This window comes from Vanessa atalanta, chromosome 11 (assembly GCF_905147765.1).
Source record: "Vanessa atalanta chromosome 11, ilVanAtal1.2, whole genome shotgun sequence".
Taxonomy (NCBI): Eukaryota; Metazoa; Arthropoda; class Insecta; order Lepidoptera; family Nymphalidae; genus Vanessa; species Vanessa atalanta.
The window spans coordinates 10702562-10724892 of NC_061881.1; the positions used below are offsets into that span (position 1 = coordinate 10702562).

At 30.7% G+C, this 22331-nt stretch overlaps 2 protein-coding genes across 2 annotated transcripts; both read left to right on the plus strand.

Annotated features, from left to right (window-relative positions):
- Positions 1–85: 85 nt before the first annotated feature.
- LOC125067387 lies at positions 86–2669 on the plus strand. The gene has a single exon (XM_047675949.1). It carries the CDS (start codon positions 227–229, stop codon positions 1301–1303), a length of 1077 nt encoding a protein of 358 aa, XP_047531905.1. The 5' UTR covers positions 86–226; the 3' UTR covers positions 1304–2669.
- A 1803-nt stretch (positions 2670–4472) lies between these two features.
- On the plus strand, positions 4473–6758 carry LOC125067386. Its single transcript, XM_047675948.1, has one exon. The coding sequence runs from the start codon at positions 4585–4587 to the stop codon at positions 6154–6156; it is 1572 nt and encodes a 523-aa protein (XP_047531904.1). The 5' UTR covers positions 4473–4584; the 3' UTR covers positions 6157–6758.
- The last annotated feature ends 15573 nt before the right edge of the window (positions 6759–22331 follow it).

Consider the following 22331-nt stretch of genomic DNA (forward strand, 5'->3'; position numbering starts at 1 on the left):
TAGATTATTGATTCCATAATTTGAAAAAGGAATTATATTATACCAAAGAGTAAGGTATGCTTGAATTGTACCGTTTGTACGTCAAAGTCAGCTGCTGTAGGATATAGATCTATCGATGTCAGTCAATGTCAAATGATAAAGTGAATAATGCTATTTTCAAAAAAATAATTATTTATATGTACGTCCGATGTTGTTATAATTCGTTTTAAATATAAATACGCGAAAAATGTTTACACTAGGTGGTCAACGGATCTTACATAAGTGCCTCAAGATTTTGAGGTTAACTATAGTAGATTTTAGCAGTTTACCCGATATTAAGACATTAAATCTTGTAAGAACGGTGGAAAAGACGATAGAAAATAACACGAGTATTTTTATCGAAAGTCCTATTCATGTGAAGGTGCAACCTATCGATGTGAACGACATAAAGGCACATAATAAACTGACTATGACATTGTACAGTCAAGGAAAAGATACGAACGATTTTCAAGTAAAACAGACTTCGAAGCGACTTGAACTATTGAACAAGAACACTTCGCCAGACCGCAATGATGTTTGTTTAATACAAGTTCCATATAAATTAAAGGTACAAGTAACAGCTACTGAAAATGCGTCAGTACATTTAGCGAAATTAGAAGCTGAGGAATTCGTGGTCAAAACTCAAAAAGGTTCTGTAAACGTTGCTGATTTAAAAGCAGACAATATCAAAGTAGAAAGTGCATCAGGAGATGTACTAACAGAAGGCAGATTACAGGCCAGCAACATTGACTTGAAGACGGGAATTAATGGAGCTATCAAATGTCACAGTATAATGGCAAATAACTTCAATGTATCATCACACGGAGGACATATATCTGTCAAGTCATGTTATAGTGACAAATCACATTTCATAACTTTAATGGGTAATATAAAACTTGATAACTTACACAGATCTGTGAAAATAGATGTCATACAGAAAGGCAACCTTTACATAACGGGATTTTCGGGTAATCTAGAAGCTTCCTTGAAAAGTGGAGAAGTATTCATGCATGCAGCACAGTTAACAGAAAAAAGTAGTATATTTATACATGAGAAAGGCAAAGTTGAGTTATTGGTTCATGATATACTAAAAAACTTACCAGCAACTAATCTCATAGCAGAAAAAATTAAAGTTGATGATAAAATATTAAAACTTGGCAGGTTTATGGACGATTCTCATCCAAAGAGGTTTAGATTTGAAAAGGAGCCTCAAAATGAATTGCACATAGTCTGTAAAAATGGTTCAATTGAATTGAAAGACACAAATTTACCTTTCTTTTTGTAATCCTATTATATTATAATATTCTAGGAAGGTCCTAGTCATCGTGTATGAAGTAAAATGAACATTATTTATTTTAATATGGCATTAGTTACATTTTAATTGCATTTCACTGAACGTAGATACATCTTTTGACAATTTTAATAGTTAAGTATGAGAAATATATTTATATTTTTTTCCAAGCATTAATGACTATTTAAATAATATAATATTCAGAAGCATTTAAATATATATTAATATAAATATTCAATTAAATCCTCATTTTAAAATATTTTGCCATAGAGAAATGTTATTTCATCTTTCTTGCTTGGTGATTTATTAAAACTATTAATTAATTGAAATTATAAGCCATCTAATGGCAACATTTTATGGTGTACTGGGCCAATAGTGGTAACAATTATAAAAAATTGGACAATCATAGAATGTATTTAGCAAACTAGCCAGCTATATTAAGCAAGTTTTCTGCTTGAGAATCAGTACTATGATATTGTATAAATCATACCTGGAATTGTATTGTTAATATTTTATTTCGTTTTATAATATATTATGCCAAATTATAGATAATAGATTAATTGTTATTGTAGATTAAAAAAAATTGTATGAATATTTAATAAAAAATAATGTTATTAAAAAATAAGCATTTAAAACAGTTGCATTAATAATGTAGAATTAGTAATTAATAGTTATTTAATGAAAAGAATAATAGAAAGTTATGAATACATAATACCAATGTATATTTTAGTTTTCTGAATTAAAATGCAACAAAATTAAAAAAAAAAATTACTTCGTAATGTATTTATTTACTTCATTTCGCATCCTTCTTTACTTTGTGATATTTGGTTCCTAATTAGTTTCGTATGGTAAATATCTTTTCATTAGTAAATGAGCTGTCAATTGTTTGTGTGAACTTTGGACATGAAGATATATATATTTTTTTAGATGTAAATAAAAATTACACTTAACTTAAACTCAATTTAATCTACTATGCCATTAAGAATACATATTTTTAATGAATACAGCATGAAAATTAATTCAGTCCAGAAATTGATTTTTGCTTAGATTAAAAGTCTACAATGTAAATCCTTTATTATTTCAATATTATACACATGGTATGATTATAATTAATTCTAGATGTTTATGTGTATTTTAAATATTATAAAATTGGATAGGTGACTTTACCAAGTTACATATTTATGAGATATTAATACTATAATAATAATAATCATCATTGGGGTGATTGGCTACATTTTAAAAGCTGTGTTTATCCTTTTTCAGATTTGATAAATGTTTTTTATATTATCTATTACTGTTAGATGCTTGAATTTTTGTAAATATAATACCTAATAAAATACGAACCTCATTTTTTTTAAATTTATGTATCGTGATTAAATATCTAAGTATGAGTAGTGACTAGTGACAAAGTTGTTTTGTTTTTAAAATTTTAAAGAATTAAGTAATTGCTGCATAAATCATTACAGACTTGTATAGTATTGTTAATTTAAACGACATAATTTATGTAATTATAAAATATCTATGTATTTATTTAATATTTATATTCTCGTTATTATTAATATCAGCGATAGTTGAATGTTAAAAAAATAAATAAAGATAATGTTAAACACACAGACTTCCCGACTATTATACTTTATTTAAATCGAATATAAACCAATTCGTTTTGTAATACAAAAAAAAATAAACAAAAATAATATATATAAATAGAATTATATAATTTTATACAGACCTTTGTAGAATTTGAATGCGCGCAACATAAGAAATACCTAGATTACTACTATAGATTTTACCGAGAAGAACCGGAAAGAGACTCAGTAGTTACTCTTTTCCATCATTTTAATTACCTATAGAGTATGTCAATAAAGTACAACTATATGATATATATATGTCCTGACCAAAAAACAAAAAATACTAAGTCCACGCTTTTTATCATTAATATATCTTATGAGTTTTTTTGACATGAACTTTAAATTTTTACAGAGGCGCGCCACGTACTATTTTATTTTATCGACGTGCATTAGTGCATGTGGGAGTAAAGAGCGTGTCAATATGATATGAACACAATGTTGGCAAAACATACTAAATTTGGTTTTTCAAAACTTAAATAAAATAAGTTTAGCATTCATTTATACTATTTTTTAATTTTTTGGTATCTTTACTATTATATTTAGAAGTCTTCTTACGCACACTAAAACATCTTGTAAGCACGAGATTCACTTTAATTAATGCTCGCCGATACGTTAACATGGAGAGGTGCTCGCTTGTGAGTGAATTGATCTATATTTCGGAGCGAAGTGGAGCACAGCGGGGCAGTGACCATGTGACTGTTTTCCTATTGCTGTCTTGAAATACACTTCGTTATGGAACTCATCCTCATCCATCTCATGTATGAAACAAGCGTGCATGGATTTACATACGTGTAAAAACGTGGTTAGTTTGAATTTTATTTTAGCGCTGATACTACCCAAGTAGGTAGGTATTACTACCAACGCATAACATAACCTACCAACAAACAACAATTTTGTTTTTTTTTCGGCTTGAAGGGCGATTTAGCCAATGTATTTATAGGTACAAGCAGCGCTGGATTAACCTTTACTAAGGGCCAACCTACTCTGGGCCCAGCGAGGCAAATTTTCAGGGGTGGCAATATTAAGAGAATGGGAAAAAATCTTCGCGTTATCGAAAATGCTTATCTTGCTCTTATAGGTGTCCCAATTGCTTGTCCGCCTATTTAATAAAAAAGTTAACAAAGTCATGTCCGTTTTGATGAAAAAGATAGGTATCTTCTTCATCAAACTGACATTTATCTAGACACGTATAAAGCTTTACACTACAAACCTAAGGGGTGGAGTAAAAAGTACAAATCTCAACACAACTAGCAACTTTTTAATAAAGTAATAACCCACACACCGAAGATAATTTTAAAGTCCTTATGTTTAAGTTTTCACACCCCTAAAATATTTTTCACGATAATACGCCTAATTAATTAATTATTTATTTAATTTGTTCTCATAAGTCATGGACAGTATAAATACAAAATAAAATGTTTGCTCTCTACAGTTTAGATTCAATTCTTAGACCGTTAGGTAGTCGAGAAGTGAATTTGATTTATATTTAGAAGTTATAAAAATAACAATATTCTTCTAAAGTGTATTAAAATAAAATAAATAATTTAATAACGGCCAAATATCAAGCGAAACGTACAATTTAAATATTCACGTACATTATGCTAGTTATTTATTTTTTAACTAGGTAACAGTTAATTGGGTACAAAGATGATTCCAAGAGTGTACGCAGACGATCGAGATAAGGGCAGTTTATATACGCAGGATTGTTGCGCGCGCGCCAGTCTGCCGATGCCAGTCGCCATGCCGGCCTGTGCGCCTGAGTACCGCCTCATGCGGTCCGCTACCGAGCTCGTCCTCTCTCCGCGCGTCAAGAGATGTTCCCATCAACCGCCGCCATTTACGGCATTGCGGCGTTCTTTCTCTTCAACGTTCTCTCTTATACCCGAAGAGCGAGCCGTTCCACCTGAACACCCGCCGTCTCTGCCACGATTGATTCAAATTCTAACATGGATTCCCAGCCAATTTCTACGACCTATCTTCGCTCTCTTCAGGTTCATCGCTCATCCAGCCTGGAAACAGATATTAGTTGTATTACCCACTTTATGGATAGCAGCATCGCTTTTTATATTTTGGAAGTGCGTTCAATGCCCTATTGGATTTTTGAAGATGGTCGCAAGTGCAATCTCAAGGAATGTTGACCAGCAGCGGACCGTTCTCATTAGCGGAGGGAGTTCTGTTCAAGCTTTACATTTAGCCAGAAACTTTCACTCCGCCGGAGCCAAAGTGATTGCTTTCGAAGTAGAGGGTCAATTTACCTTATTGAAGTATTCTGCGGCAGTTCACAAATTCTATACTGTTCCTCGGCCAAATCCAGCCGATCCATTAGCATATGCAAGAGCCTTGAAAGAAATAGTGGAAAGAGAATCAGTTGTGTTCTATATTCCTGTCAGCTCAACGACGCCAGCGTACTATGACGCTTTAGCTAAACCTCATTTAGAAGTGATAGGTTGCCAATGTTTTGTACCGAGTGCGCGGGACGTGATTACTTTGGATGATCCGTTGGAATTGATGCGAGTGTGCCGTGTAGCTAGTTTGCCTACACCTCAGTTCTGGGTTGTAACTAGTGAAGAAGATGTAAGGGCGTGGTACGATAACGGTACGTCAAAAGAAGGCCGTCATTTTATTGCTAGTGCTGGTGCACGAGGTGCTAGGGATCGATTACGGTTCGTTATGCCAGAAGACAAAGCACATTTTAGATTTCCACGAGAAATAAGTGCTGAAAAGCCTTGGGTTATTGTAAGGGAACCAAAAGGGGAAAGGTTTGTAACTTGCACTACTTTAAAAGAGTCACGTGCCGTTAATAATGTAACCTGTCGAGTAGATCCTTCAAAGAAAGGTCTCGTGCCACAAAAAGATGAAGAAACAGACGCTTGGGTTCAACGATTTGTTACTTGCCTTTCACCATCAAAACCTATGACGGGACATATATCGTTTAGATTAGTACGTGAAGAAAATACAACCAATGGACATGGAAGTAGAATGGTCGCGATCGGAGCACGCGTTGGTGTGTCTTTGCCCTACTTGTGTCAAGGAACTAAGAGATGTGGTCATACAGCGACTATGGGCAAGTTGCTGAATACTGTGCTAGACACACGTGAGGCATTGTTCGCATTTTGGGATCCGTTACCTTATTGCGCATACTACCAATCTCGATCGCCTGATGATCGTAGGCCGCCACCGCCAGAGCCCTGCAAGACTCCACCAAATGTACCTCTTTGAAAGCCTCACGCGTGGCTGATATGCCTCATATAGTCGCTAAGGTGATTATTTATTTAGACGCTCGAGTACCTGAAGAGTGCGTGAGTGCAAGGTTCTGATGCTGTCCTCGGAGTCACGCTCTCTGTATCAGTTGTCCTCTCGCTCGGACGACTAATAAAAGGTCGTGGAGTCAGAGGACGATATTTTTTCGTAACTACTAAGTAGATATTATATATGACTACGATGAAGTTTTATGATATTATATAGACTTCTTATTAATTGCATGGATTAATATTGTATGTCTATGATTTTGTATACAGTAAAAAACAATTATGAAATGGTATAATAAATAATTTATTAGACTGTTTTGTTTCGTATTTTTATAAAAGATGTCTGTATGTATATTTTTATGACTATTTAAATGTTACTCAAAAGTGTATGTTGTAAGATGCGTTGTTTTTCTGTAAGATGTTTTTATAATTAACAATTACATTGAATGTTAAAAGATCAAAATGATACGCACCTAGGTTTAAGTCAAAATGGTATCACGAAAAGTTTTTTTTTTATACCAAATAATAATTATTATATTGTACTTTTATAAGAGATAAAAATGTATCCCATTATTTATTCTTGTTTTATTCAATAAAATTACAGGAATATTACTTTTTTTTTTTATGAAACTATTTCCGAACGACATAAAATTTCTTTAACTAAATTAGTAACCATAATGAAAATGTGTTATTAATTGCTTTAACAAAACTTCAATCAATTAGGGCGCATAAGCAAAGTAGACTAATAAGTCTACAATAATAATTAATTAGATAGCGTCAGATACGATAATACCTACTGAATTAGTGAGATATCAAATATTCAATGTTTATAGTAGGCAAGTTATAATAATATGCTATAAAAATTATATTGTAAAACACGACAAATAATTACAAAAATTGAATGAATCTTAAAGCTTTATTTAACTTGTAATGTTTGTTTATATAGCTTAAATCATGCAAGCTGAATTAAAACAGCTTCCTCTTTTTCTAGAAAGTTGAAGTTTTACCTCTTTATTCAGTTTCAAAGACATTTTATAGGAAGCATAAGAAAATGGGTATATAAAACCTTCTTTTTGTGCATTAATTTTTTGAATTGTGTTAACTGTTCAAATTACAAAAAGTCCATTTGTCTAGACATAATATAAACAGTAACCTAAGCTATATTATATGTACTGTAACTGCAAAATCAAATATGTAACCGGGAATTATTTTTCGAATAGTAAACAGATATTTCTGCATTCAACCCGATAAGGCCTGAAACATGTTATTATGAATTCCAAGATACTGCACTGCACTTGCAGATAGCGTTTATCGCCGTCCGGGTCACCAGACGCGACCGGCCAAAGAGCGCACCTTTCTCGATGAGTCGTGGCAAACACAGATCAATAATTAAAAACTGGCGTCTTGTATGAGAGACTATTATTTAAGGTTTTATTTAGGATTATTTTGGAAAGTCACCTGCTCCAACTACGGCGAGGGATGTGATGCAATTTTAATTACGAATTTAATGAGAAAATAATTAAACGGCCACTATAGATACCTACTTACTATAAAATTATTTAACACCAATTTTGTCCTAACTTTGTACGGCAACTTGTATATCTAGAAAAACAATACAACAAATCAATTCCGTCAAAACATTTTAGCTCACAGCCAGCTTGCCCACTCAGAGCACGTTTCTTGTTTATTTTATTATTAAACATTTTAAATTTATTTATAGAATTGTAGTTAATGACATAATACAATTAATTATAAATTGTATTTATTTAATACTTCTTCATTTAGCTTTTTTTTAATGTATAAATTATTAACAACAACCTTCGCTGGCGGTTTTTCCGAACCGATACGACTTGGGAACCTTTAAGAAATGAACGTACACATTTCTTAAAGTCTGCGAACGCACATGCAAGGCCCACGGTGTCAATGGGTGATGGTCATCACTTGCTATCAGCTCCAAGTTAGTTTGCCACCTGTTCCTTAAAAAAATGAAGAATAGGGTGACACAATTCAATTCAGGTTTAACCTACTGCTATTATAAAACTTAAACTCTAGAGCTTACATACATATAATATCGCAGTAAGTATTTCCGAATGACAAAACAAAAATATAGCAACACACGATACGCAGCAAATGTGAAACATCGAAATCGATGGTCAAAGAAATAATATGTAAATAAACGAAACCAATAAATAAAAACATCAACATGGTCATTAATAATATACATATTTATTAATATTGTCATAATAATATACGCAACAAAGCTTTATTTATTTATACCTATATCTAGATAGTAATGCACTACAAAATAACTACAACAAACGAGGTAACTTTAATATCTTGGTGTGAGTGGCAGTTACCAAACGTCGTCAATACACGTCATACTACTTTACTAGTGTGCGTGTAATTAGGGGTCAGCTGTTGGGCACTATTTTTATGCATTCTCAGCTTTGACTGCCATATAAATAATAATAACAAACAAGGCACAAGATAGTACCATGCCGTTTGCCGCCACGGCATACGAGCCGGGCACACCAGCAAAATGAGTCAATAAACGTTTCACATCAATAATAAACAAATCTAAGAATTTCCTTCGATGATTTTACAGGACTGAAAGTCTCAACGATAAAATTGTAATACAGTAGGTTATAACATATTTGCAGTGAATGGCTTGTAAATAGTTGACTGTGTCGTGATTACCGGTCATAAGCCGCGTGCGTGCTTGGATACGTGGGCGGGAGATGCCCGCCGCTCGTGATAGCAAACGCATGATATACAATGTGAATGATTTGAATTTAAATGACTGTACGAATAGTTGAATGATCCCTGAGACTCCATAGTAATGATAATACTATAGTACTGAAGCTTTTAGAACTTTAATGTATTATTATGCTGAACTGAAGTCAATGTATTAGGTAATTATGTTACCTGAGCTCATTATCCGTTTGAAGATATAAACGAAATGACTTACGAAAATCATTTTTTGAATTTAGAAAACTAATTGATTTTGTCTCATCATAAGTTTGGTGTTCGAATCAAAACCATAACGAAGTAATATTTTATTAGTTACTTACTAAATCGCAGTATATTTATAACAATATTACGTACGATGATAACTAACCGTAACATATAATGTAGTAATGTAGATTCTACCGAGAACCGCTAAAAAAACAGTAATTAGGTACTGTTTTTTATCAATTATATGTATGATGAAATGTATCGTGTATGACGATCAATGAATACTAACTCCAAATATATAAATAATATAAACGCAAAAAAAACAATGGTAGAGTATCTTTTTGTTCTCTGAGTGACAACATTTTTTTTTTGATTGGTAATTTTCGCTGAGCTTAAGTTTTATCAATTAAAAATTTAGAGATAAGAGTAATGTTTTTTTAAAAAATGTTTGAATCATTTATATTATAAATTCCTCAACAATAAAATGTCAAATTATGACCACTGGGCTAAAAAATAGTTTTTATAATTGTGTACATTATTTTACACCTTATTTTATTATTTATGATATTCTTACCGAATAATGTATTCATACCTTGTAGCGTAATACATTTAAAAAAAAGCTGTCGCCTCAGAGGCTTGGGTTTACGTTTTGCCGCGAAATTTGGGTGCTTCGGACTTACTATTTCTGAGTCGTAGAAATGTAATTAATGTTATACTTGTTTTTCATTTGTTATTACAAATTGAAATAGTTCAAGTCTTTTAAGACATAGGAATATTATTTATTATTATTATTATTATAGAAAAATATTTTTTTGGCATAATCAATAAAAAGGATCTGAAATAAAAGTTAGTACCTAATCAAAACAAAAACTGCGTTACCTATCAAAATATTTATTTTTACCTCAATACGACTGATAAAAAATGATATCGCCCTTAAGCCCTTAAGCTGATTTGAATTTTAATAGAATATTGGTCTTGGTTTGTCATCACGTTGCTGGCTATCGTATCACTGATAAATTTACACGTGCATTTGTTTACTTACATTTTTAAAGAATCGTAACATGATTGAGTTCCTTAAAAAAGGTATCTCTTGAAAGAGTTTATAATGTTTTTAAAGATGACAGTAAATTCGTTATTTGAGTAAATTTAATAGCGAATTTGACTACAACGTTTTTCGGAGTAACGTTTCTGATACAAAGAAGTTTTATTTGTAATATAAGTATTGCACGCGCTTTATTTTTTCTATAATGAGGTTACTAGTCTACATCCTTAATATGACGAAATTAATGATGCGTAATTAAATAATATCTATAAATAAAGCACGTGATATTAACGAAACATGCTCGAAAATTAAATAAATGCGTTATCGCTGGGAATATTTTAATGTATTGTAGTCATCTGTCAGCCGTCTCGTGCGTGTCTACCAAAGTCTATGTTTAAATAAAAATAAAGTTGATTAATACGCTGTGCTAACATTTAAATTTTTACACCACTAAAATATGAGGTCTTCGGCACAAAAACTTATGTCGATAATCAGCCACTATTGTATAATCAAATATGATTCATCAACTAGGTAGGTTTTTCTGATAATGTCAAAATTGTTATGAAGTTAATTCTAAAGAAACATTAATTAATGTCACGAATTATCGTAATGACGTAAGAACCAATGATTTCATTGCAACACAGCAAAGACCAACTATTTTTATAAGACAAAAAACCGGATCTTTGCTCAACTAAAAAATAACTCTTCAAAAAAAAAAATACCTTTGCTATCTTCAGACTAGTTGGTAATTTATATTCATCAATTTAATATTAAAAATATGTTATCTTAAATACTTTAATACTAATTGATTAAATTTTAAATAGATCGAAGCGATTAACAACACTTCGAAATTATTTATAAAAAATCCTATTTCTATAATTCCGACTAGACATCTTAAAAAAATATTTTAACTAACTTATCTAATTCAGCTCACCTGAAGAAACTTTTAAGGCTGATAAAATATTATAATTTAATGGTTCAAAACAATAATACAGGTATTGCAATATACTAAAGTCAAGTCGTTAGTCAAGTGGCTAGTGGCCGTAAGCCACGTGGTCTAGAGTCAGATTTATTTGTTTTTTGTTTTTGTTTCTGTCGTGGAAGACTTTCTGAGACACGGTGAGAAAGAACAGAAAGCTATTGAACTATTTCTAGTAGTTATTTGCATTCACATATTTGTGTTTGTGCATAGCTACACTACTACATTGTGATAATCCCTTGGGGGCTGGGGGAGGGGGGTGTTGGAGGTTTATAAAATCGGAAAGGAGGGCATTTCATACATTTAATATTCCTCATATTCTTGACAAAAGTGAAAAGTTAAAGCCAGTCGTAGTTTTTCTTATGTAGATGCCTCTAGTATTTATTACTAACTCAACTATTAATTTTATAAATTTAAAATAGAGAATTTTACCATGTAATTTTACAACCTTACATAGGGTGTGCATATTTTTGACTTATCTCTTGGTCTACAATTATTAGTTCCGTAGCTTACAATGCGTGCAGATATTTATTATCTGTTTATAAATATTTATTGTTATAATAACTGTATTTAGCTGCGTATTTAATTGTTTAATTAAGTATTTATTTACTAAGGGCTCACGCCATTATAATATAAACATAATTATCTTTTTGTACGTTGCCCTAATTCATATATTGTCAATATTTAAATTTTGATATTTGGAATCATTCAATTTAGTCTTTATTAAGAAAATACATTACGTCAACAAATCCAAATTATGCTAACTTGTACCAGTTATTAGTAACAATTATTGTATTTACTACCGTATCGATAATAGTTATGAAATACCGATTTATAATTATAGTTAAATAATATATCGATTATATTAAGCTGAAAAAAGGTAAATTTGAAACTTTATTTATATTTCTGCACCTGGTTTTGTTCAACAAGTTAGTAATACTCGTACGTTTTGCCTAATATAGATATCTACATATGTGTCTACAGGAATAGAAGGTAGATAACATTGGACTATTCAATTTCAATACATAAATAAAAAATATATGAACGTAACATTATTTGTCAATAATCTCTCTCATTATTCGATGAAACTTTCGGACACAAAATCGTATTTAATATAATTCTTACATGACTAATTGCATTGTATCCTACGTGTAAAACTTTTCCTTTTGTTGATTTGATAAATGTTATCAGTTACATAAAATAATTTATTTTAAATACATAGTTATATCTATGTTGTCTCTGGAACGGGGAACCGTTTATCATGTTCTCGTCTGCCCACTTGACCCAGGATGTACGAATTCTATATGTAGTTCTAAGTACAAATCAGGGCAACAATTCTATTAACAAATCGACAGCTTATCGCAATCGAGTCGGAATATAATCGTTGCTGTTTAGCCGAATGTTCATCGCACATAAAAATTTATACTCTATTCTATCTATAAGAGGAAAAAAGTCAAATAAAAAACATTTGACAGCAAATTGATGCGATGTCATTGGTGTTGATTAATCTATGATATTCACTATGGATTTGCGACAAAATGGCGTTTTGAAAAATTTAAGTGGCTATAAACAGTTAAGTGTAACAGAGTTGTAAGTGTAGTAGTGTTATAAATAAAGATATATTATCATAAACTCTTTATAGTGCACAAAATAACTAAGTTATTAGCAAATCGCATGAAATACGTAAATCTAAGGTTTGTTTATCTTTTTTCCTTCCATTGGAATAGGCTATAGTTGCGGTATAATCCGATCTAACTTTGACCGATTATACTATTGCTTACTGACCGTATCTTAATCGATATAAATAAGTCGAATCGGTCCTCTGTTACGGTTAAGCTGCGGTTAATTTTTTAATTAATAGTTTCAATATAATCATTGTTATAAATTCGTAGAATTGACCCCTATTCCTATCACTCTGGAAATATCCAACAGTAATTAGGTAAATAGGCAAAACGGAACTTTGTACTAAAATAAATTAATTACTTAATCAAGTGTGTATTTTGTGATAGCTTAAACAGTTTTAAGTGTCTGGAAGATTTTAAATATTTTTTTTTTATTAATATGTCTTTTTTTATATTTGTTATATTATTAATCCTAAATAATAAGCGGTTGACACTCTAGGCCATCCTTACAACTTACCGCATAAATTAATTATAAATTTTCAAACGCAAAACGCTCGAAAAAAACAAACGTTTAAATAAAACCATAATAAATACAATTTTGAGTGATGCACTAATAAAAGTAAGTAATAATTTATGAGTAATTTTTACCATAAGAATTGGAAATAAATAAATAACAAGTTTATGAAAAATTGTTTATAAAAAAAAGAATCAACATTATAAACATATAAAAAGGGGAAGTGTTTTTGAAATATAACGGCGGCGTTCTACGTAATTTTTCAATTGAAAAAAAAATAGATCATATGAATCATTGAATTGAAAAATCTCAAAGTATTGATACAATCGAAGTTTTGAAAATAGAAAGAAATAATGATATATCGAATATTTCATTATATATTATTATACAATTTTACAATAATTATTACTATAATATAATTAATTCGATATTGATATATTTACAAAAGTCTGAAGAATGACGTTTTAATTTTTTTTTAATATATCCAGTCCAAAACAAAATACATAAATTCAAATAAAGAATAATCATGACAGTATAGATAAGATGCTTTATTAATTGATGGCATGGATCATGCACGGTACTTAATATATACATGAAAATATTGTTAGATATTGATTTTGTATGAAAAACTGTAAATAATACAAAGGTTTACTTATATTTTTAAATGACATATATATCAATGACACTATGTATATACAGGAAAGTGGAACGTGTATGTGTGACTGTATATTTCTTCACCATAATAAACAGTTTCTTTCTTTCATCGTTCGTTTTTTTTTTCCTCTGTTCTACTCGGTAGGGCTTTGTGCAAGCACGTCTGGGTAGGCACCCACCCACTCATCAGATATTTTACCGCCAAACAGCAGTAGTCAGTATTGTTGTGTTCCGGTTTGAAGGGTAAATGAGCCAGTAAATGAGCCAACAGGCACATAACATCTTAATTCCAAAAACCACTTCAACAAACTGACAATAAGCCACCAAAAATGGTTGGTGGTTAATATTTCTTACAGCACCATTGTCTGTGAGCGATGGTGACCACTTACCATCAGGTGGCCCATTTGTTTGTTCGCCAACCGATATAATAAAAAAAACAATGCAAAGGTTATTGTTATGGGAATATTTTGAGGAAATAAAAATAAATGTTATCATCGATATTGTAATTCGTGTCCATCGTCCAAGGTTGTGCTGTGTAGGTCAGACGCGGTGTAGACGTGTTGATGATTGCTTATCATTATTTTTTAAATTTAATATAATATTCAGTTTTATTTTTTTTATATTTTATTAATTTCAAAGGTTATAATGAAGGCTATATGTTAGGTTATAATGAAGGCATGAAGGTTTTTTTTATTTGTTTGCCGCATAGTGCTATAATATGGGAGATTTCAAACATTAGGAAATTCCGTTTATAATTACGTTGTAGGTGTACACTGGCGATGGTGACCATATTTTATTTAAAACGATAGAATATTGTCAAACGATAATAAATTAGGCTTTGTTTCACTTTGATATCTGTGTATGTGTTTGTTATACTCAACAGTCAGGAGGTCAAGACTTATTTCCCTTTGATGTTAAGTTTTGTAGCTTATTCCTCAACACTGCCTCAAATTTGAGGATACGTAGGTGGTTCAATTTCATTGAAATTAGACACATGATATCTGTCTCAAGATGTTTTTCTTCATTACTGTCCTCGACATGTCATATGCTTGCCCGTGTTTTGTCCGAGCAATGGTCAGTTAAGATGCACACGTTCTTATCACTGACCCATCTCGGCTTACAATTATATTTTTTTATTTTAGGGAAACATACAGCATAGTATAATACATACAATTAATACCAAAATAATTCTAACATATGCCAAAAAAAGTTTTCACTGTTGCATTAAAACATGAAGTGAACTAAAAGACAAGTAATAAAAGTAAAATATTATCAAAGTATATGAAATAAGGTTATCAAACATGAATCTCGGCTTACAATTAATTAATAAAGAAATATAAAAATCATTATAACAAGAAAAAATTACATTAACAAAATCAATGGAAAACAAACGTTGACGAGTAACATGTTAAAAGTCACGTATGCATACAATAATTATGCTATGACAAGTTAACTAAGAATGCCTTTTGCCTGTCTAGTTGTCGGTAGCTCTTCATTTAACGTTCGTGGGGATAATAATAATTATCCTAAGCTTGTTTATATATATCCTTGTTTATTCAGCAGTACTGTTATAACTACATTCCACTATATTACTTATTCGGTTGCCTCATTAAAAGTACTTTTAATTATCTATTTTTAAATGTATAATCTACATGCTCATACACATCATAGACGGATCCTTTTTTACTTTTAAAACCTACCGATTTGATCTATTATAATAAATATAAAGTAAAAATCTCTTAAAAGACGGATTATAAATAAATATTTAATGTAAACATTGACCACTTAGAAACTATTCACGTTGAATGAAAATAAAGTATGTCATTAATGTATGTTGTTTTGCAAGTGTTTCTTAGTAAAAAGAATTGAAAGACCCTTTTATTTATTAGAACGAAAAGAAAAAAAAAACATTTTGATTCCCATAAAAACAGGTATTGACAATTTAAATTTAATGTATAATATTACGTACAAAAGGAGTAGTACTTCATAATGAAAACTTATCGAAGTGAATGGTCCGTCGTGTGCATCAAAAGTCGTTTTTGAGAATGTATGTATCTTGTTCAAGTAAACTTGTAAAGTCACAACGCGTGGAAAGTTCTCGGGTCAATGCATTGCCATCACACCAGACTGCAGACGTACAAAGTCCAAGACCCAGACGATACGACCCACATCTAGAATGGGTGATATTTTGTATGTTTACTTTACATAATAATGAGATATAATTGGGGTTTAAGGCGGGCTATTAATGTCGAATTTTATTAACAAGTCAATCAATCAAACAACATGTCCTTCATTCAAGAATTTTTGAATTTACCGAAATTTATCATCATTAATATACTTATAAAAAATTAACAAATCAATCAATCCATCAAAATATTCTTTATTCAAGGGAATGGGAAACGACTGCACATTCTGCCGAGGAAAACCGTCGGGAAACGCATTCTTTACACGTTTTAACAAATTTAAACTATATGTGTTTTAAATACTTTAATTTTTTTATTAACTGTACGTGAAAATCAATAGAAGAGATTTTTATCATCTATACATCTATTAATTTGTAAATAATCTAAGTTAAGTAATTATTTATTTTAAATTTAGTAACTTCTGGCTGTGTATCTCAAAATATTCGTCCAGGTTATTAAAAAAAAAAATCCTTTATAAATACCCAATAAGAGTTTATTCAGCCTAATTGGATATAATCTTCGAATGAATCTTAAAAAAAGATAGAAAGTGTTATCGGCTGACAAACACACCTAAATCATGATTTAAAGAATAACAATTATATTTTTTATGCGCAAAGTAATTAATTACTCATTATATAATCTTTTCTACTATCTGTCTTTCCCACATAAAAAAACAACACATAAACAACTGTAAAAAAGCTAGACTTATATAATATAATAATTACTGCTTTTTTTTAATTATTTATATAGTATTAAGATTTTTATTAATAATGTATAAAACAAATAGACGTTGATAATTTTCTACACTCATTATTATGCAACGTGTAACAATCTTAGAACTAAGACATTTTAATTTTAAGAAAATTCCGTTATAATTTAATTAGTAAATTACTAAGATAACAGTAATTACGCATAATATTTTATTTACTACAATAATAACGTGTAACGAATAATGTATAGGAAATTAGGAATCTAAGTAGCTCAGCGTAGGCAGGTTGGCTGGGCTTGCTACGCCGTAGCTCAAGTTTAATTTTCTCATTTAAATGTTTGCCGTGATGATATTATTATATCCTGAGATGATGTTAGCATTATGAATTTGTTACAGAAACCATAATTGCATTTGTATATATAGTTTATTCATATTATCGTTTGTACCGTTTTATTAAATAGATATTGAATGAAATTATCTTTATCAGTGTTTTATATTTCTTATTGTATTCAATTTATATGTTATAACCGACCAACTAAAATTTTTAAAATAATTATCGTCAGACACTGATTAAGTAAGTTTCAGTTATATACCAACAAAATATTATGAAATTCATCAAGAATGCAAGTGACAAAGTCACAAATTTGTTACCACCATGACAACCCTACATGACGTCACTCAGTTTTCGTTCTACAATAATATTGAATTAAATGGCAGAAAGTTTTGATAACATATTAACTTTTATCATGTTCTTTTTTTTGTATTAAAATTAAATCACCGTACAAAAGAACACATCCGGTGAAAATATAAAACTGGCATACAAACTTCAACAAAAAAAAATCATTAAAAAAACATTCCGCCATTAACTATTTATATAAACATGTGACTATACATTGAATGTATTAAGTTCAATGTATCCTCGAAGTCTAGACATCTGAGGGTATCTGTGCGTTCTAGCTATAAATCACTGGATATCAGTCATAAGACCACCTACAAAATGAACACCTACAATTTATATGACAATTAATAAATAAGCACACTATACGTGTAAGTAATAAGGACTCGATATCATTCCAATGAAACTATCAAATTCAGAATATATTGGACAAGATAGATTTACGACTACATTGTATTGCTATGACAGCGATATTGAATTGGCGTTCATTACACACTTATAAGAACATACATTTTATTAACGGTAAGGTACCGTTCGATCTCCATCGTGTCTTGTCCATCGCACGTAACATTAGCGAAATAATCTGTGCCCTCTTGCCACAAATAAAAGCCAGAACAAAAAAATATTACATACATATATATTGTAATACAATTACAAAAACTTAATACGTTTCGATGTTTTCGATATTTAATTTATAATCAAAACAAAAACTATTTAATTATAGATTATAAATTTGATAATCTAAATACGTTGTCGATGTATTAATAAGCAATAATCTATACTAATATTATAAATGTATATGTAATTCTGTCTGTTACCTCTTCACGCTTAAATCGCAGAACCGACTTAGATGAAATACCTAGAAGTTTTATAAATTTTGCGTGGCTGTAACCGTAGGTTCAACAAAAATTCTAAATAATTATAAATCTTATGCTATGTTATACTACACTGCAAAATGTTGTCTTATCGATAAAAATAGAATCTAAAACACAAACAAATAATTTATATATAATTGTAAAGATATTAATTTTAAAAAGCCACAAATTGGGGTAGTAGTTAAATAGGGGGTAACGGTGCACCTGTGTTTTCGTAAATGATGTATTTGTGTAATATAATATATATCGGACGTTGTTTTTTAATCCTTGAAATTGAACAGCTGAACCGAATTAGGCAAGAAGGATATTATTATAATTGTATTGTTTTATTTTTAATTTATAAATTACATAAAAAGAAAAACGATAGTGTTATGTAAGATTATTCAATTTCCTTTATTAGTTATTGTTTACGTTAGACGCTGATAAGTATCCGACATCGTCTTGAAATGTTTATCTCGTCTCATTATTATTTAAAACAAACATTAAATTATACAGTAAATTTCATCTCTGACTTTAAACTATGGAATTTTCTTTGGATTCAATTAATTGAGATATTTTAATACATAATCAAAATGTTTTATAACGTATTTTGCATACTGACCTAGAACGGGTAATCAATTCTTTTATACCTGTTACAAAAGGCATTGTTGTTTAAAATATACACGAACGGTATTGAAAGACGTGTCTTTTGTTAAATGTTATTGAAAATTGGGTTACTGACTTGCTTTTTCGCTAAATTACTTATAAGGAACCATTTGCGTTTCACACGTCGGCAAAATTACACCTACCGGTTCGAAATGTATCATAATATTAGGAAAAATAATAGTTTATTAGCTTAATTTTGTGGGTAATGTAGTAAGAATGTCTGAAAGCTGTAAATTGTTAACTACACCAAGATCTAGAAAACCGATTGATAGGGATGGAGTCATATGCTGGAATATGTTCAGCAAAGTCAATAATATTTCGATGGAAACTAAAAACTTAGAAGAACAAAAACATAGCGGTACCGTAAACAACGAAATCTTTAAAGCTATAAGTTTACCCGAACCAAAAACAAAACATAAATCAACAAGCACAGAAAACAACAGTACTTATCATAAAATCAAAGCGACAGAAAGAGTAGAACCGAAGGACGCATTGCTTACGAAATGGAGGGAGAGAAAGTCGAAGTCTACCTACGAATTGGCAAGGAAAGCCATTATTAATTCGATAAAAGAAAAATTTGGAAACGTCGCACATTCAGGTTCTTGTGCTGATATTGATAAAGTTGGTAATGGGAAAGATATACCGACGATTATCGTAACTAATGCGGATGTCGAAGACACATCAAATTCAAATGTAAATCAGAATGATGTATGGCAAATAAAAAGAGATTTTATTTCGGTAGGTTGTAAGAGCGATGTTTGTGGTATTCAGGATGATAGTGTCGGTCACGCGAGCAGACTTCAGATGGGGCCAGGTGGTGCGCTGGCACAGTGGAGGCTCGCTGCTCACGGCAGTAGGGCGGCGGGCGCGGTGGGCGGACTACGCGGGATATCGAAGGAAGAAATGCCGGTAAGTTACTACAATCAGAATATACGACGGCAATTATAACATCAAGACACAAATACGAATAACCAATTACAAGATCCTTTCACACATTTATTTTTAAGCGTACTTTAGAAATTACATATACAGTTTTTTATGGTTTAAGTCTGAAAATAATTATTTATAAAAAAAACCTATTTTTATGAAAATGTGTTTGCGAATATTGCATTCTTACTAAAAACAGTATTGCTTCAAAATTAATTAACTTTTATAACCATTTCAAATCCTATGGGATTAATCAGACATTACCAAAAGTTAAATAGAACCGATTCAAGTATATTCTTGAGTAAATTAATAAATTGTCATATGTCGCTTTTCGAAATGCTCAACATAATACAATAAATATATTTTTATTTACCAACCTTATCATCTGGAATACATCATGTTGGGTTATTACCCGTGGCAAAGAGGCGAGAGAAATAATATATTATGATGACGATTCTTGGGATTTATTTTATTTTTAGCACACTCCGAATACAGGAGACTTTTTACGAAGTAAAGATTTGAGGTCCCGTTTTTAAGCACGTAAGGATGATCACCACATATTTAATTTGGGTGGCTAATTTTTGGTAAGACAATATTAATTAGTAGGTTATATGTGGCTGCAGTACCACTAGTCCTTAACAAAAGCTTGAAATGTTTCCCTATGTTTCGTTAACACAGTCTGAACTTTTATTATATACTCTTTTTAATAAATACATTATTAGATATTTTTTTATGATCATTCAAAAATAGTATTGCCATTTTCTTGGTACACTTTTTACAACAAAAGTATGTACTTTTATCGATATTCATTAGGAATAAATTATGGTTACTTATAAGACATTATTTTTAATGTTGCATTCAAAATAATAAAACTAATAAGTATCCGCTTTTATCAATATAAAAAGAATATAATTAATTTGGTTCCGTGCATTTCGATGTACATTAAGAAAGTAATAATCACTGTAATTATTACGAAAAACAGTTCTAAAATAATTATATTATTAGCAAATTATAATTGTTTTTGGAGTTCATAATATGGGTCAAAATATTTAAATTTAGGGTTACCAGTTGGTACATAATATTGCTTCTATTTATTATCAAATTTAAATGATTAGGTTCTACGTATTCCATGCGTTCACATTACGATCGCTTATCCGATTGTATTGAAAATTTGTACAGTTGTTGTTTACACTATCGCGATTGTTACCAGTATAGTATGAACTATGATGTACGTTAAATACTAACGTATCGGATAATTGTTATTTTTAAAGATTCACTGTAACTCATGCCGTTTCAGTTTGAAGATCGTTACGAAAAAATTGATAGTTTGTATGACTAACTTACGATACGATGCTTAAGAAAAATCGTTAACTATAACGTTCATACTAATTTATTTTAAATTTGGATATGGATTAATTAACGACTATATAAAATGGAATGGAAAGGAAAATTACTTATTGTGATATTATAAACTTAGAGTACGTAAGTTGTACTCTAAATTCACGCTTACAACTATCACTAACTAACTTTTGTTTAGCTCTCTCTGAAGTATTAAATATAAATGCAGAAAAGTTAAGGTAGTTTTAGACTAGCGTATATTTTCATATAAGCTCTTTAGTTATCGGTTTACGCTCGTAATTGGGCGGTTAGCATAAGGGGCCTATACTCGCTTGTACCCTGTTACTGCGTGGGCACTACCAACTTACGTACTAACATACACGCGCCGAAAAAACGCTGATCTGAAACCGCCTTAAGACATGAGTACATTTTCTCAGAATCTACGTTTCCACGTCATAATAGCCCAAAGTGTTGTCATGTCATTACGTTAATGACGCCTATTTTGTCAACAACGATGTTTGACATGACTACGTGACTACGACGAGATGCATTTTGAACCGAATAATGTTTTCGGTCACATATAATATTAGTACTTTTTGCCAGGTAAACATATTCTGTGAAAAATGTAAAGTTTTTTTTAACTATTATATTATCGAAATTTAAAACTATTTTTTGTTTAAATGTTCAAAACGAGTTCAGCCACGATCATCTGGTTAGTGGTCAATTATGTTTTTTTCCGTGAGTGTATAAACGCTGTTGAATCTATCGTCATCTATCGTAATCTTTTAGAGCGTCACCGGGGGTGACGAGTACTAGACTTTGTTTTGAAATTTGCCATACACCTTGTACCTTGGCTCAGAATCTATAGGGTGAAGAGCGCTTAAGCGTAGTGCTCGTATCAATAAAGAGAATTTCTGAGTTTTATATCGACTAATTAGCGTAGCGCAATTTATAATTTGTAAATTATACCTTTGTTCCATTTGCAGTTCAATTTGGAAATACATCTTCTGTTAATTTTCCACCCATA

Coding starts and splice junctions, on each gene's coding strand:
- LOC125067386 (XM_047675948.1), top strand. CDS start 4,585: ATGATTCCAAGAGTGTACGCAGACGATCGAGATAAGGGCAGTTTATAT.
- LOC125067387 (XM_047675949.1), top strand. CDS start 227: ATGTTTACACTAGGTGGTCAACGGATCTTACATAAGTGCCTCAAGATT.